The sequence below is a fragment of the Heterodontus francisci genome, chromosome 12, assembly GCF_036365525.1.
Source record: "Heterodontus francisci isolate sHetFra1 chromosome 12, sHetFra1.hap1, whole genome shotgun sequence".
Classification (NCBI taxonomy): Eukaryota; Metazoa; Chordata; class Chondrichthyes; order Heterodontiformes; family Heterodontidae; genus Heterodontus; species Heterodontus francisci.
In genome coordinates this window covers 61,610,850-61,628,404 of record NC_090382.1, presented here as the reverse complement: position 1 = coordinate 61,628,404, position 17,555 = coordinate 61,610,850, and the positions used below count along the sequence as shown (strand labels likewise).

General features: G+C 42.4%; 1 protein-coding gene across 2 annotated transcripts in view; it reads left to right on the top strand.

The window, feature by feature from the left end:
• LOC137375605 (glutamate receptor ionotropic, delta-2-like) overlaps positions 1 to 17,555 on the top strand; it is a 629,010-nt gene that overhangs the window by 410,877 nt on the left and 200,578 nt on the right. For both annotated transcript variants that reach the window (XM_068042974.1, XM_068042973.1), the window contains 2 exons: positions 3,320 to 3,481; positions 9,855 to 9,974. In XM_068042974.1, the coding sequence (XP_067899075.1) occupies positions 3,320 to 3,481; positions 9,855 to 9,974 (282 nt within the window). The remainder of the gene's footprint in view (positions 1 to 3,319; positions 3,482 to 9,854; positions 9,975 to 17,555) is intronic.

Here is a 17,555-nt window from a genome sequence, read left to right as displayed (position 1 = left end):
CAGCCTAACCAACGTTATGTACAACTGTAACATGACGTCCCAACTCTTGTACTCAATGCCTCGGCTGATGAAGGCAAGCATGCCATATGCCTTCTTCACCATCCTGTCTACCTGTGTTGCCACTTTCAGGGAACTATGTACTTGCACCCCAAGGCCTCTCTGCTCAACAACACTCCCCAGGGCCCTGCCATTCACTGTATATGTCCTGCCCTGGTTTAACTTCCCAAAGTGCATCACTTCACACTTGTCTGTGTTAAATTCCATTTGCCACTCTCTTGCCCACTTTCCCAGTTGATCTATATCCTGGTGTAACCTTAGAGAACCTTCTTTACTGTCCACTATACCACCAATTTTGGTGTCATCTGCAAACTTACTAATCATGCCCCTTACATTCACATCCAAGTCATTAATATATATGACAAACAACAGAGGGCCCAGCACTGATCTCTGTGGCACACCACTGGTCACCAGCCTCCAATCTGAAAAACAACCCTCCACTACCAACCTCTGCCTCCTATCACCAAGCCAATTTTGTATCCAATTTGCTAGCTCACCCTGGATCCCATGTGTTCGAACTTTCTGGACCAGCCTACCATGCGGGACCTTGTCAAAGGCCTTGCTAAAGTCCATGTAGACAACATCCATCACCCTGCCCTCGTCAATCCTCTTGGTCACCTCCTCGAAAAACTCAATCAAATTCGTGAGACATGATTTCCCACGTACAAAGCCATGCTGACTATCCCTAATCAGACCATGCCTTTCCAGATGCATATAATGATTATAAATTACACATTTTTAAATATATATATATTTCTTTTTTTAGAAGTCTATTTATTTTAGCTTCTATCTTAATACAGTCATACATTTATTTCACTATCTGAAAAATTAAATTAAAAATTAAGGATTTTAAGTGCTTTTAACTTCCTGGTTTGCTGTGTGTGAATGTTTCAATTTGATTGGTTGCCTGCCTGTTTTCTGACATCGCTGCTGCTTCACACCAAGGCATCCCTTGATTTGGTGCCAGATTTAAACTGCAGTAGGGAAAGGGAAAAATTCTGTCACAAAGATCACGCTGTTGCTGACAGCAAAATCCAGACCATTATTTCCATTATATTGATAAAAGCCATGACTAGGCTTTCCACCTCTGCATTTACCAGCCCTCAATATTTCTGTCTATTAAAATAAATTGTGGAGCTGGGGGAATGGGAGGGCACGAGGGGGAGAAATAGAGGGTTAGCGAGTGCACATTTTAAGAGACGTAGCTCGTTAGGCAATTATGTTGGAAACTGCCAACTTCAGTATTTTCGAAGAAGATTAGAAGCAGCACAGCAGAGGTTCCATTCTCGGCTGCATCATTATTTAATGAAAGGCAGATCCCACGTGGCATTTTATAATTCTCTGAGTCTTGAACATGGCACTGCTTGACACTAGCCCATATAGTTTTAATTAAAGCATGATTTTGCAATCTCAAATAAAAGATAAGGAGTAAGTGGAAAGTAAGATTCAGGATGGTTCAGACAAGTGTGTTGGAGTTTGGGGTAATGTAATTCTGGATAGCTGTTCCTGGGATATGATATTCAAACTTGTGAGCACTGGAGCGGAGCTCGGGGTATGTTAGTACTGGTGACATTGGCATCTGGGAGCATTGAGTTAGGGCTCTGGGATATGGGATCTTTGGGTAGGTATGAGGTTCTGGAAAATTAGAAGGGTAGTTCTGGAATCTGCCAGTGCTTGTCAAGAGAGTAACAAATTGTGATAGGATTGCGAGTGGGATGGCTGAGTATGGGAGCATGGGGAGCAGGTAGGGAACCTGTAGCATGGGGGTAGCAGGGAAACAGCTAGGAGAATCCAGTGGAATGTACGTTTAAAAGGTAGGTAAGCATAAAATTAAGGTAGAAACAAACTGCAAGGCATCTCAGAAATACCTTGACAAGAGGAAGCAATGAACAGAAACTGCATGCTATATGTAAGTCCTTCAGTGTATTGTAATCTAAGTACATACATTAATGGTTATGTCTCTAGATCTGTGTCAACTAGATTTTACAACTAACTAAAATCAGTTCAATTACATCTGAGTTTTTATAACTTTTAAGGTATTTTGTGCATATTTAGTCAAATGAATGACAGTTATACCTCAAAAAATTGCTGCCATGTCAATAAAAAATTAAGTCTGAATTTTGTTTCACTATCCCACTCGAAGTGGTAGAAGAGGGAAAATTGGGTCGTGAACCTTACTTCTGCCCCACTTCCCAGACCTGAAAATCCCCCACTGCTGGGTCTGCTGCTGTGTTCTCCTTCCACATCATTTATTATGGGGGAGAAGGGGCTGAGTTACTGGCATATTTCCTTCCCATCTGCCCAGTTTCTGCTGTTTCCAGAGACTATCAGGTTAAAACAAACCAGGGAAATAGGCTCCAGGTAATGGCCACACATGTGATAAATGAGGGAGGAAAGTCTATTACAGGCCTCTTCTGCTTCATTTCACTTATCTGCTGAAGGTCTTGGCTTTGGCTTCAGCTTTCAGACATTAAGTTGCTCCATTCTTCAAGGCATTATGTCAGTTTAATGTTCCTTCCACCTCTTCACATGCTGCAATGGCAGGCCCATTATAGCACTGCCTGAATTGTCCACAGAATCATTAGTCCTCTCCTACTTGCTGGTGGAAACCGCTTGGGGTCATGGCAGGGTCAATGTGGCAAACAGATGTCATACTCTGACATGTTTGGTGCAGGACCAGGACAATTTAATCCTTTTTAGATTGTGGCATTTAAATTATTTTTTGCGAAGAACTGATTTTTTTTTTAAGAAAGCTGAATGTTTGATATCTTGGAATTGGAAAGTTTAAAAATAAGGTCACTGCCTCTTCAATTGTAAAGCGATTTAAATTGATTGATGTATCCACAAGTTGGCTGCAATGCAGATTCTACCTCGACAAAAAAATCAGATCTGGTTACACTTTTGCCATAAAATCATTTAAAATATCGATTAATAAGTTGACTAATTGCAAAATACATTTAACAATTTTTTAGGTGTTTAATTAGGGTATTCTATAGAGTCCTCTGATGATAATTATTTGATATTAATGTACATGGTGTGGAGTCCTTGGAGTCTTTAATCCTGCCATCAAAGTGCTATCCCAGAGGACTGATAAATCCTCACACTCAACTTTATAGATGTGGGTGGAAGAATTCATTACAGAAATTACATGCTTGTCTTTGGCTGAAGCGCTGCATTAATCTATAGTTCCTTTGTGTCAGGGGACTCATCATTTCAGTATTACATTTTTGCTGAAAGCTGCTCTTGGATCTAATCTATGCAGATCTCCAATCTCTACGTATATGATAGTGTTTTGCTGCTGGCCGATGCCTTCCATAAAAAGCTGGAAGATCGAAAATGGCACAGCATGGCTAGTCTGACATGTATAAGAAAAAATTCTAAGCCATGGCAAGGTGGAAAGTCTACATTTGATGCAATCAAAAAGGTACTGCATGTTTCACTGTAAAATTCAAATAGTATTGCACCTATATAAGCACAAGAAGCTTGTAATGGTAGAAGTTACAAATCAGTGTAAAGTGATTATTTGTATTTCATGAGTGAAGATGACCTTGTAGAGGGTTAGTGGAAAAAAAAATGCGTACATTTCTGTCCAAAATTTAGTTGGGCACCTGAAGAATCACCCAACCTAATATCTGATCAGCTATCTTTCAGGCGTCCTTTGGTGCAGAATGTTGGTCAGCAAAATTCACCTTCATTGCACTCATTTTACGCCTGTAAGACAGCCATAATTAGCTCCTACTTCTACCCCAGTAAATTTAACTCTTCTTCTGGCCCTAAATGTATAGAGGAAACATTTTGTCCAAGTTTTTAATATTTTCATCTGAAGTTCTCTTGGATTTCTCCCAATTTTCCACTCTAACGTTTTCATAAGATCGGTAGAAGCTCTGGGAGAAACATCGTAAATAGCAGTTTATGTTGTTCCTTCAAGTTTTTTGCTGGTCTCTTGCTGAAGTTACAGCAGGAGATTTGGAGAACCCCGATGTGTTTCTCCTCCTTTTGTTTTAGTTTTCGTTTGCTTCCAGAAAGTTTTTAAGTTGTTTAATCAGCAGAAATGCCTTTCTAGGCCTCACAAAGAAGCCTTGGGCCTCCATTCCTCTGGGCTTCTGTACCTCCACCCGATTGCATGTAGAATCACCTCATCAGTAACCTGGGTCCCTGGCTGCAGCCTCCTACTGCTGAATTGCCGCTCTTGCTCACTGGCCAATTAATGGCTGGGTTCAGGCAGGTCAGTGGGAAAATTTGCAGCAATAAGGTATGGTCATTAAGATCCTCAGACTGCCCCGGTTTGCTGCCCGCTTTGGGGCTCATGTGCACCATAATCCATCCACCCTCTTTAAAAATAGGGCCATAATTTCCATTCCTGAGTTTTTTTCCCCCTCCTTTTCCCTTCTGTTCCCCCCCCCAAAACACTTCATTCAGTTTTCATGTATGACCTTAAACCATAAGCATTTGAAAACTATTTGACTGTGAGGGCTTTGGAAAAGCAGAGATAGGAGCTTCTCCTGTTATCAAAGTATAGTATTGTTGAATTAGTGGAAAGGTCAATTTAAATTATTATGGACAGTGAAACCTCAATAATATAATTTCTAGCCTACCTACGAATGCAGTCTTCCAGAGGACTTGCAAATCATTCTGCAAAAAATACAGGAAAACAGTCATTAAAAGTCAACAAGGCATCCTGGTGGGGGTGCAATATTCCAGGCAGCAATGGTAAAGTATGCAACAAACATATTTATAATAGGACAATACAAATTATCTTGCTGTTATTCTGATGGAGATTGTTCAGTTCCCTGGTAATCTAACAACAGACCAACATTCAGCCGCCTATTAGTTATTGATCTATGTCTGTATTCCGAGGTGAGCTATTCTGTTTAGGGTTTTAATTGTGCCTGATTTTTGGTAATGTATTGATATATTTTATCCTGTCACTTTAGAGGTTCGCCATTCACCACACCACTAATGATAAATCCATTACATATAAGTTATATGGTTACAGAAAAAGATAGTGCAAGATAATTTAGAATAGGTAAATACATTTAATGGAGGTGATAAAATAGAGCATGAAACCAGAGATTTCATTAAATGTAGATCAATGTGGGCTCAATAATGGAAAACTGTTCCATGAATATTATGGCAAATTCTTTAGGAATGCTACGGCAAGCTCTTCTATGAAGATAAAAAGATGTAAAAGGCTTGCAAATGCTTCTATCCATGCTTTTTATTCCAAGGATAATGAAATACTACAAAAAGCTTGATTTTATTCAGTGTGGAATGGTCAGCTTCTCTCAGGATGCAATTGTGTGCAATTCAATTATATACTTGTTGAGGCCTTGAAAGGCACCCAGAGGGCTTCGAAGCTGTTTAAATGTAGAGACTGATTTGCAGCTGAACTCTGCAAAATCAAACCACAATTCCACAAATCGTGTGCTAGCAACAAACAGGCTTATCCTACTGAGATTGAGTTATCAAGTGATCTTTTATCTTCAAGGATATTCAGTAGTATGATACTGGTACTTTGCTTTTCATGTTTCTTTCTGTCTTAAACGGTATGTTGTGCTGAGAAAATAAAGTTCTCTAATCTAGAGAATGGTAATGTAGCAGTTATGGACTTGTAACCCAGAAATTTTAAGTTCAAATCCCACCATGACAACTTGCTGAATTTAATTTAATAAATCTGGTAATTTGTGGAACAGCACCAATTTGTTCCCTTGTGTCCTTTTTGTCTGCACTACATGGATTTTGAGTTCACCTTACATAGTGGACATTTAATGATGGCTTAATATTGCATCCAGATTATAAGTAAAAGCAATTAAATTCAGCAGATCAGTTCAGAAAATTAGACAGACCTTTTGTAACAGCCGAGGCATCATATCAGGACAAATTTCAGTCCAATCAATGCAAAATCCTCCACACTGACATCTGAAGATTTTGACTGATGTTAGAAAAGTTTTTTCACATGCAATGACCTGATATAATTGTACTCAGAATCATATCTATCAGCTTACAATCTAGATTCCTCCATTACTGTTACTGTGTACGCCATGTTCTCAATATTGAATCTGAATTCCATGAGATCAAGAAAGGTCAAGAGAATTTCTTGCTCATTAGTACCTAATGCCAACTTCCCCATCCCTACCCCCATCACCACACCCCACCTCACCTCTCCCCATAAGTTAAACATTACTTGGAGGAAGCACTGCATAAATCATTATGGATGGGGGATTTCGATGTCTTCATATGACATTAGGAAGTGACTGAGTTTTCCTATTCATAGTCCTGCCAAACCCCAAATTACTGTTTCATTACACTACTAACTCCAGAACTTCTACCTCAGTTCTCTAAGGTCCAGGATTACCCAGTGCTACCATTTCCTAGGAACCTCTCTTGCGTCCCCGCACACTGTACCACTAAATATTAGATACCCAAAATGATGCATCTTGCTGCATATCCTCAACTTAAAAAATGGTGGAAGACAAAAATAAAATATATAGATAAAGGAATATTGTTAGAATATATGGCATGTATTTATAGATTTCAAAGCATGAAGAATTTGATCCCCAAAGCACCAGTACAATTCACTGAATATACAATGAAACCAGACGGACAACCCAGCATCGACCTAGGCACCGGAAATGACAACGACAAACCCAGCCCTGTTGACCCTGCAAAGTCCTCCCAACTAACATCTGGGGGCTTGTGCCAAGGTTGGGAGAGCTGTTGCACAGACTAGTCAAGCAACAGCCTGACATAGTCATATTCACGGAATCATACCTTACAGACAATGTCCTAGACACAGTAATCACTATCCCTGGGTATGTCCTGTCCCACCGGCAGGACAGACCCAGCAGAGGTGGCGGGACAGTGGTCTACAGTAGGGAGGGAGTTGCGCTGGGCGTCCTCAACATCGACTCTGGACCCCATGAAGTCTCATGACATCAGGTCAAACATGGGCAAGGTAACCTCCTACTGATTACCACCTATCGCCCTCCCTCAGCTGATGAGTCAGTCCTCCTCCATGTTGAACACCATTTTGAGCAAGCACTGAGGGTGGCAAGGGCACAAAATGTACTCTGGGTGGGGGTCTTCAATGTCCATCACCAAGAGTGGCTTGGTAGCACCACTACTGACCGAGTTGGCCGAGTACTAAAGGACATAGCTGCTAGACTAGGTCTGCAGCAGGTGCTGGAGGAACCAACACGAGGGAAAAACATACTTGACCTTGTCCTCACCAATCTGCCTGCCGCAGATGCTTCTGTCCATGACTGTATTGGTAGGAGTGACCACCACAAAGTCCTTGTGGAGACGAAGTCCCGCCTTAACATTGAGGATGCCGTCCATTGTGTTGTGTGGCACTATCACCGTACTAAATGGGATAGATTTCGAACAGATCTAGCAATGCAAAACTGGGCATCCATGAGGCACTGTGGGCCATCAGCAGCAGCAGAATTGTACTCAACCACAATCTGTAACCTCATGGCCCGGCATATTTCCCACTCTACCATTACCATCAAGCCAGGAGACCAACCCTGGTTCAATGAAGAGTGCAGGAGGACATGCCAGGAGCAGCACCAGGCATACCTCAAAATGAGGTGTCAACCTAATGAAGCTATAACCCAGGACCACTTGCATGTCAAGCTGCATAAGCAGCATGCAATAGACAGAGCTAAGCGATCCCATAACCAACAGATCAGATCTAAGCTCTGCAGTCCTGCCACATCCAGTCGTGAATGGTGGTGGACAATTAAACTGGAGGAGGTGGCTACACAAATATCCCCATCCTCAATGATGGGGGAGCCCAGCACATCAGTGCAAAAGCTAAGGCAGAAGCATTTGCAACAATCTTCAGCCAGAAGTGCCGAGTTGATGATCCGTCTCGGCCCCCTTCTGAAGTCCCCAGCATTACAGATGCCAGACTTCAGCCAATTCGATTCATTCCGCGTGATATCAAGATACGACTGAAGGCACTGCATACTGCAAAGGCTATGGGTCCTGACAATATTCCGGCAATAGTACTGAAGACCTGTGCTCCGGAACTTGCTGCGCCCCTAGCCAAGCTGTTCCAGTACAGCTACAACACTGGCATCTCCCCGGCAATGTGGAAAATTGCCCAGGTATGTCCTGTACACAAAAAGCAGGACAAGTCCAACCCGGCCAATTACCGCCCCATCAGTCTACTTTCAATCATCAGTAAAGTGATGGAATGTGTCATCAACAGTGCCATCAAGCAGCACTTGCTTAGCAAAAACCTGCTTAGTGATGCACAGTTTGGGTTCCGCCAGGGCCACTCAGCTCCAGACTTCATTACAGCCTTGGTTCAAACATGGACAAAAGAGCTGAACTCAAGAGGTGAGATGAGAGTGACTGCCCTTGATATCAAGGCAGCATTTGACCGAGTATGGCATCAAGGAGCCCCAGCAAAACTGGAGTCAATGGAAATCGGGGAAAACTCTCTGCTGGTTGGAGTCATACCTAGCACAAAGGAAGATGGCTGTGGTTGTTGGAGGTCAATCATCTGAGCTCCAGGACATCACTGCAGGAGTTCCTCAGAGTAGTGTCCTTGGCCCAACCATCTTCAGCTGCTTCATCAATGACCTTCCTTCCATCATAAGGTCAGAAGTGGGGATGTTCGCTGATGATTGCACAATGTTCCGCACCATTCGCAACTTCTCAAATACTGAAGCAGGCTGTGTAGAAATGCAGCAAGACCTGGACAATATCCAGCCTTGGGCTGATAAGTGACATGTAACATTTGCGCCACACAAGTGCCAGGCAATGACCATCTCCAACAAGAGCGAATCTAACCATCTCCCCTTGACATTCAAAGGCATTACCATCGTTGAATCCCCCACTATTAACATCCTAGGGGCTACCATTGACCAGAAACTGAACTGGAGTAGTCATATAAATACCATGGCTACAACAGCAGGTCAGAGGCTAAGAATCCTGCGGCGAGTAACTCACCTCCTGACACACCAAAGTCTGTCCACCATCTACAAGGCACAAGTCAGGAGTGTGATGGAATACTCTCCACTTGCCTGGATGGGTGCAGCTCCAACAACACTCAAGAAGCTGCACACCATCCAGAACAAAGCAGCCTGCTTGATTGACACACCATCCACAAACATTCACTCCCTCCACCACTGACGCACAGTGGCAGCAGTGTGTACCATCTACAAGATGCACTGCAGCAACGCACCAAGGCTCCTGCGACAGCACATTCAAAACCCACGACCTCTACCACCTCGAAGGACAAGGGCAGCAGATGCATGGGAACATCACCACCTGCAAGTTCCCGTCCAAGTCACATACCATCCTGACTTGAAACTATATCGCCGTTCCTTCACTGTCTCTGGGTCAAAATCCTGGAACTCCCTTCTTAACAGCACTGTTGAGTGTCCCTACCTCACATGGACTGCAGCGGTTCAAGAAGGCAGCTCACCACTACCTTCTCAAGGGCAATTAGGGATGGGCAATAAATGCTGGAATAGCCAGTGACACCCACATCCCATGAATGAAATAAATATATATATTAACAGAATTTGAGTTATCTGGTCAACATAAATCAGTGGGCCTGAAATTATGTCCTACAGAGCAAAATAATCCTGTTACAAAATGGCAAATCATTTGATTCACCATGAGCAATGTGATGGGAGATCTGTTAGTTGTATGATAAATGTATTGAATTCTATAGAAAACTGTAAGAAAAGATGTGTTAATTTATGCTGTTTTGTTTGCCTCATTTTTTTCATATTTGTTTATGTGGACTTACCTAAGTGTATTTTTGCTTTAATTCATAGGGAAAAGTGAGTGGATTAACAGGAATGCTCAATTTTAGGGATGATGGTACAAATGCCAATGTTCTGTTTGAAATTCTTGGTACCAGTTACAGTGAGGAAAAAGATAGAGGGATTCAACGTGTAAGCAATATTTCAAGTTCTGGAATTAATATTGTTAAACTGTAATTGTTTTTTAATGTATGTTCTCTCTGGATTTTGATTGTTAGAGCTCTATTTTTTAATAAAGCACAATTTTATTATGCCCTTTTCTATCAGCTGCACATTTACCTTTTGATTATATTATATAGTTCAAATACAATGAAGCAATAGCTTCTCATTATGCAATTGTAAAATTTCGATTGGGTCCTGAGCTGAACGAGGGTGGGTCACCCCATGAGAGAATAAAAATAGGGCAGAACCCAGGATTCTATTCCATGTTGTCCATTCTGCTGCATTCTGATGTGGAAAGCCATGGGTTGATTTACCCCCTGACCTCCACCAATGTCAAGGGGGCATGTCTGGAGATCTCCTGAGATAGCCCAGGAATTCCATCCTGTACACCGTTGAAAGTATTTAGCAAAACTCTGACTAGCTAAGAGTTGGCATGAACCTTGCTGAAGAATCAGTAAAGGTTAGAACATCCTATAGTGACACTATCAATCCCAGTGGAGATTAATTAACCCCAACAATGGCCAAACCACCCTCAAACCTCCATTTGGAGCTGAAGAGCAGTTCATCTTGAATACCATTGGACCCGCTCCAGGGTTCTTCTCTATCCTGAAAATGCTACCACTCTGCCCCAATTTTCCTGGCAGCTCATAGTAGGGGGTGCTGATGTGTTTGCTCCATGTGTGCTAATGATTGTCTGTCCCTAATTTGAAACCAGTCCTGTGCCTGTCCATACCACCAGTTTTCTGCTGGCAGAGTGGCCCTACCAAAGGTTCAGAAGTCTCAGTGTCCACTTATATCAAATGGTAAAAATGAAGCAGTGTAATTGATTCAAATTCAGTGGAAAATACAAAATGTACCTGTCAGAGATGATCAGCCATTGTTTTCAGTCCCCACAACAAACTCGGTTCCCTCTCTATACCATTCCCCCTCTCTTTCCTTCTTTAAGAAGCTCCTTAAAACCTACCTCTTTGACCAAGCTTTTGGTCATCTGTTCTAACATCTCCTTATATGGCTTGGTGTCAACCTTTCTTTGATTAAGCTCCTTTACAGCACCTTTGGGACCGTATGTTAAAGATGCCAAATAAATGCAAATTGTTGTTCGAAGCACCTAGATGGGCTCAACTAAGTTCAATTCAACTGACGAAATATAACAAAGTTGACAAGTTTACAAGCTTACAAAAGTTATGAAAATTTAGCTCATTAGGTTATATTTTAATCAGCTAGAGAGTTTGCAAAATAAAAAGGTGCACTTCATTATGATTGGACGTCCAAGAGAGACAGAAACAAAGCAGCAGAATTGGATTTTCCTAATAACTCGGTGAATTATTGATTTATTTTTTGTAGCTCTGTATCATACATCATAATGCAAAGTTTTCTCCCTGTTCTGTGACGGGACATTACATTTGCTTCAGTGCCCCTAAACTGGGGAGGTGAAAAATTAGCCACGGTTCTCATTTCTGCCCACTGTTAGTCTAATTGCTGTTCCTTGTTGGAAAATGTGCATTTATAGATGTGCATTGCAGAAGGTGCCAAGATATACCATAACACCTCATCTCTGCACTTCGGTGTAATGTTAATATGTCCTGGTGATACTTCAGTGTAGATTTTATAGATGCAGCTGGTGTTTGTAATGTTGCAAATCATGTGATAAGCTCGAGAGAACGGGCAGGAGCTCCATTCCACTTGAATTCTGCTCATCCAGTTTTCAATATAATTTACAACAGGCTGAAGAAGCACCCATTCCTTTTTGAATGGCTCCATGCAAATGAAGCAGTACTATGATGTCATCTGCCGCATTTGCTCCAGGTGATATTCTTACCCAAATCAAATGGGCATCCAGGATTCTAAGCATTGCAGAAAAGATAGAATTGAATTTTATGAGCCTTCTTCAGTTAGGTTTGGCTTGGTGGCTATTACCTACGAACATACGAATTAGGAGCAGGAGTAGGCTGCTCGACCCCTCGAGCCTGCTCCACCATTCAATAAGTTCATAGGTGAACTGAGTACTCCACATTTCCACCTACCACCAATAACCTTTCACCCCCTTGCTTATCACGAATCTACCTACCTCTGCCTTAAAAATATTCAAAGACGCTCCTTCCACTGCCTTTTGAGGAAGAGAATTCCAAAGACTCACGACCCTCAGAGAAAAAAATTCTCCTCATCTCTGTCTTAAATGGGCAACCCCTAGTTCAAGATTCTCCCACAAGAGGAAACATCCTTTCCACATCCACCCTGTCAAGACCCCTCACGATCTTATATGTTTCAATCAAGTAGCCTCTTACTCTTCTAAATTCCAGTGGATACATGCCTAGCCTGTCCAATCTTTCCTCATAAGACAGCCCACCCATTCCAGGTATTTGTCTAGTAAACCTTCTCTGTACTGCCTCCAACGCATTTACATCCTTCCTTAAATAAGGATATCAGTACTGTACACAGTACTCCAGATGTGGTCTCACCAATGCCCTGTAAAGCTGAAGCATAACCTCCCTACTTTTGTATTCAATTCCCCTCGCAATGAACGATAGCATTCTATTAGCTTTCCTAATTACGTGTTGTATCTGCATACTAACCTTTTGCGATTCATGCACTTGGACACCCAGATCCCTCTGCATCTCTGAGCTCTGCAATCTCTAACCATTTAGATAATATGCTTTTTTATTCTTCCTGCCAAAGTGGACAATTTCCCACTTTCCCACATTATACTCCATTTGCCAGGTCTTTTCCCACTCACTTAACCTATCTACATCCCTTTGTAGCCTCTTTATGTCCTCTTCACAACTTACTTTCCTACCTATCTTTGTGTCATCAGCAAATTTAGCAACCATACCTTTGGTCCCTTCTTCTAAGTCTTTATATAAACTGTAAAAAATTGAGGCCCCAGCACAGATCCCTGTGGCACACCACTCATTACATCTTGTCAACCAGAAAATGACCCATTTAATGCCTACTCTCTGTTTCCTTTTAGCTAACCAATTTTCTATCCATGCCACTATGTTACCCCCTACACTATGAGCTTTTATTTTCTGCAATAACCTTTGATGTGGCACTTTATCAAATGCCTTCTGGAAATCTAAGTACAATACATCCACCGGGTTCCCCTTTATCCACAGCACATGTAACTCCCTCAAAAGAACTCCAATACATTGGTTAAACATGATTTCCCTTTCACAAAACCATGTTGACTCTGCCTGATTACGTTGAATTTTTCTAAATGCCCTGCTATAACATCTTTAATAATAGCTTCCAACATTTTCCCTAAGACAAGTGTTAAGCTAACTGGCCTGTCGTTTCCAGCTTTCTGACTCCCTCCCTTTTTGAATAAATGAGTTATATTCGCTATTTTCCAATCTAGAGGAACCTTCCCCAATTCTAGGGAATTTTGGAAAATTAAAACTAACGCATCAACTATCTCACTAGCCATTCTTTTAACACCCTAAGATGAAGTCCATCAGGACCCGGGGACATGTCAGCCTGCAGCTCCAACAGTTTGTTCAGTGCCACTTCCCTGGTGATTGTAATTTTCTTGAGTTCCTCCCTCCCTTCCATTTCCTGACTTACAGCTAATACTGGGCTGTTACTTGTATCCTCAATAGTGAAGACCAATGCAAAATATCTGTTCAGTTCATCTGCAATCTCCTTATTAATTCCCTGGACTCACTTTTTATAGGACCAACGCTCACTTTGTTAACTTTTCTTTTTTAAATATCTATAGAAACTCTTACTATCTGTCTGTATTTCTAGCTAGCTTTCTCTCGTACTCTAATTTTACCTTACTTATCAATCTTTTAGTCATTCTTTGCTGTTTTTTATATTCTGACCAATCTTCTGACCTGCCTCCCAACTTTGCACAATTATAGGATTTTTCTATAAGTTTGATACTATCTTTAACTGTTTTAGTTAACCACGGGTGATGGGTCACACCCTTGGAATATTTCTTTCTTGTTGAAATGTATCTATTCTGTGTACTCTGAAATATCCCCTCAAATGTCTGCCACAGCATCTCTTTTGACTTATCCCTTAAACTGATTTGCAAGTTCACTTTAGCTAGCTCCACTTTCATGTCCTCTTAATTGCCCTTATTTAAGTTTAAAATATGAGTCTTGGAACCACTCTTCTCTTCCTCAAACTGAATGTAAAATTCAATCATCTTATGATTGCTGCTACCTAGGGGTGCCTTAACAATGAGGTAATTAATTAATCCTATCTCATTGCACAATACCAGGTCGAGTATAGCCTGCTCTCTGGTTGGCTCCAGAACGTATTGTTCCAGGAAATTATCCCAAAAACATTCTATGTACTCTTCATTTAGGCTACCTCTGCCCATCTGATTTTTCCAGTCTGTATGTAGGTTAAAATCCCCCATAATTATTGCTGTACCTTTCTGACAAACTGCCATTATTTCTTCCGTTATACCCTGTCCCACAGTGTGGTTAATGTTAGGTGACCTGCAAACCACTCCCACAAGTGACTTCTTGCCTTTATGATTTTTCATCTCTACCCAAACTGCTTCTACATCCTGGTCTCCTGAACTTAGGTCATCCCTCTCTATTGTGCTTATACCATCATTAATTAACAGAGCTGCCCCTCCACATTTTCCTAGCTTCCTGTCCTTCCTAAATGCCATATTTCCTTCAATATTTGGGTCTCAATCTGTGTCTTCCTGCAGCCATGTCTCTGTAATGGCTATCAGATCGTACTTATTTATTTCTATTTGCGCTCTCAATTCATCTGTTTTGTTTCGAATACTACATGCATTCAGATACAGAGCCTTTAGTTGTTTCCTTTTATTATTTTTGTAACCTCTAGCCTTATCTGTTGATTTACTCTTAGATTTGTATGCTCTGTTCCTTCCTGTCACAGTCTGTTTATCATTTCCCATATTAATACCTTTTTCTCTTGCCTTGTCTCTACTCCTTGATTTACCATATCTTCCCAAATTTGATCCCTTGCCCCCACTATTCAGTTTAAAATCCTCTCTACATCCCTAGTTAAGCAGCTCACTAGAACACCGGCCCCAGCACAGTTCAGGTGTAGACAGCCTCAATAGTACAGCCACCACTTTCCCCAGTACTGGTGCCCGTGCCACACGAACCAGAACCCACTTCTACCACACCAGTCTTTCAGCCACGCATTAATTTCTCTAATCTTATTTGCCCTATGCCAATTTACATGTGGTTCAAGTAATAATCCAGAGATTATTATCTTTGAGGTTCTGCTTCTTAATTTGGCACCTAGTTCCTTATACTGACTATGCAGAACCTCTTTCCTTGGCCTGCCTATGTCATTGGTACCTACATGGACCACAACAACTGGATCCTCCCCCTCCCACTGTAAGTTCCTCTCCAACCTTGAGAAGATGTCCCGAACCCTGGCAGGCAATGCAGCCATCTGGACTCACACTCTTTGCTGCAGAGAACAGTGTCATTCCCCCTAACTATACTGTCCCCTACTACCATTACAATCCTTTTTTCTCCCTCCACTTGAATGGCTTCCTGTACCATGGTGCCATGGTCAGGTTGCTCATCCACCCTGCAGCCCCCACTCTCATCCAAACAAGCTGAAAGAACCTCAAACCTGTTGGACAATCGCTAAGGCTGAGGCTCCTGCACTCCTTCCCTCTGGGTCCCCTTACCTGCCTCAGCTGCAGCCACACTCTCCTGTCCCTGACTACTGACCAAATCAGAAGGACCTATCCTAAGGGGTGTGACCGTCTCCTGGTACAAAATGTCCTCCCTGATGTATCGCAGTGTCTGCAGCTTGGACTCCAGTTCATTGACTCTGAGCCCGAAGCTCTTCGAGCCACAAACACTTACTGCAGACGTGTTTGCCCTGGATCACACTGGCATCCAGAAGCTCCTACATGCTGCAGCCGTGACACATCACCTGTCCTGCCATCCTTAATGTGTTTTAATTAATGACATAATTATTTTATTCAATTATTTATTTTATTTTCCTTTTTTAATATATTTTATTAAGCTTACCACTAGTTCCTTTACTATTTTAAACATTAGGATTCAAATGGACCTTAATCACTTAGCAGATACTCACCAAACAGATAGCTTCTTCCCTGCTCTCTCTGTTGATTGTGATGTCACTCTGATGTCACTTTTTGATTTTTTTTTTTTCCCCCTGCTCCAGCTCCTCGGGCTATGCTCCGCTCTCCCACTCTGTCTGGCTCCGGTCTCCCACTCTGAGTTGGCGTGCTTGTTAAACCTCCAGCTCCTCGGGTTATGCTCCGCTCTCCCACTCTCTCTGGCTCTGGTCTCCCACTCTGAGTTGGCGTGCTTGTTAAACCTCCAGCTCCTCGGGTTATGCTCCGCTCTCCCACTCTCTCTGGCTCCGGTCTCCCACTCTGAGTTGGCGTGCTTGTTAAACCTCCAGCTCCTCGGGTTATGCTCCGCTCTCCCACTCTGTCTGGCTCTGGTCTCCGACTCTGATTTGGCGCGCTTGTTAAACCTCCAGGTCCTCGGGCTATGCTCCGCTCTCCCATTCTGTCTGGCTCTGGTCTCCGACTCTGATTTGGCGCACTTTTTAAACCTTCGGCTCCTCGGGCTATGCTCCGCTCTCCCACTCACTCTGGTTCCTTTAAATACAGTCATTAAACATAAAGAGCAACAAAAATCTGTGCCTGTTCCAGAATATTCCCATTGTAACCTTGATGTGATCCCACTGGAACAGCTAATAACTAGGCTGAGACCAAGATATACTGCATCCCAGCCTTACGTTCCAGTTTTGAGGTGGCCTGATGGGAGTGAAGGCTCTGCAGCTGGAAACAAGTCCATCTACATGAAAGGATGAGTCCAAGGGCAGAGACTCCCTACTAGCAGAGATAGGGTCCACCAGGAGTTCAGGCCAAAATCATGGCTTGGGCTCCTGAATGTCGATTCTAGAATTTCTTTGAAGGTGGCTCCCTTTGTAAGGGGGTCACAGTGGCGCCCTAATGATACCTCAAGGGTAACATGACATTCCCCAGGCTCACACCAGACTTTGAGCATCCTCAAAAGGGGGGTGTCCCAGATGTACTCCTAGCCGGCCATGACGAAGCAAGTCATTGGAGCTCTCCCTGACCCTGTGAACATTGACCACGTCAGCATCAGGAGTCTGAGGCATGAATATCTTAGCACTTCGCCAAGATGCATGAACATTTGGGGCCAAGGAACTTAAAGTCAACCGTGGTTACAAACTTCACTCCCAGCCAAATGTGACACAAATGCTGCAAGGATGGTTCAAACTGGCTTTGGAACTATAAACTTAACTGTAAAGACCCAAGTTACATTAAAAAAAAGACAGACTGTGTAATTTGTTCCATTAAATGTAAGCCAGTCAATTATTATTGAATCCAAATGCTATTTGGGAAATTTCAAACACAAAAGTGAAACTCGCGAGAGGTTAGATAAGTAGCTGGCTCCATTGTGTAAACTGTGTTCTAGAAGACAGTCGAGCTGCTTGATCGGAATCTTCAAAGGAAAAGACAAGGTGGTCTAACTTACTAGTCAGAAAAGAAAGGAAAGGACTATATCTCTGTTTAAGCATCATCTGGACACTACA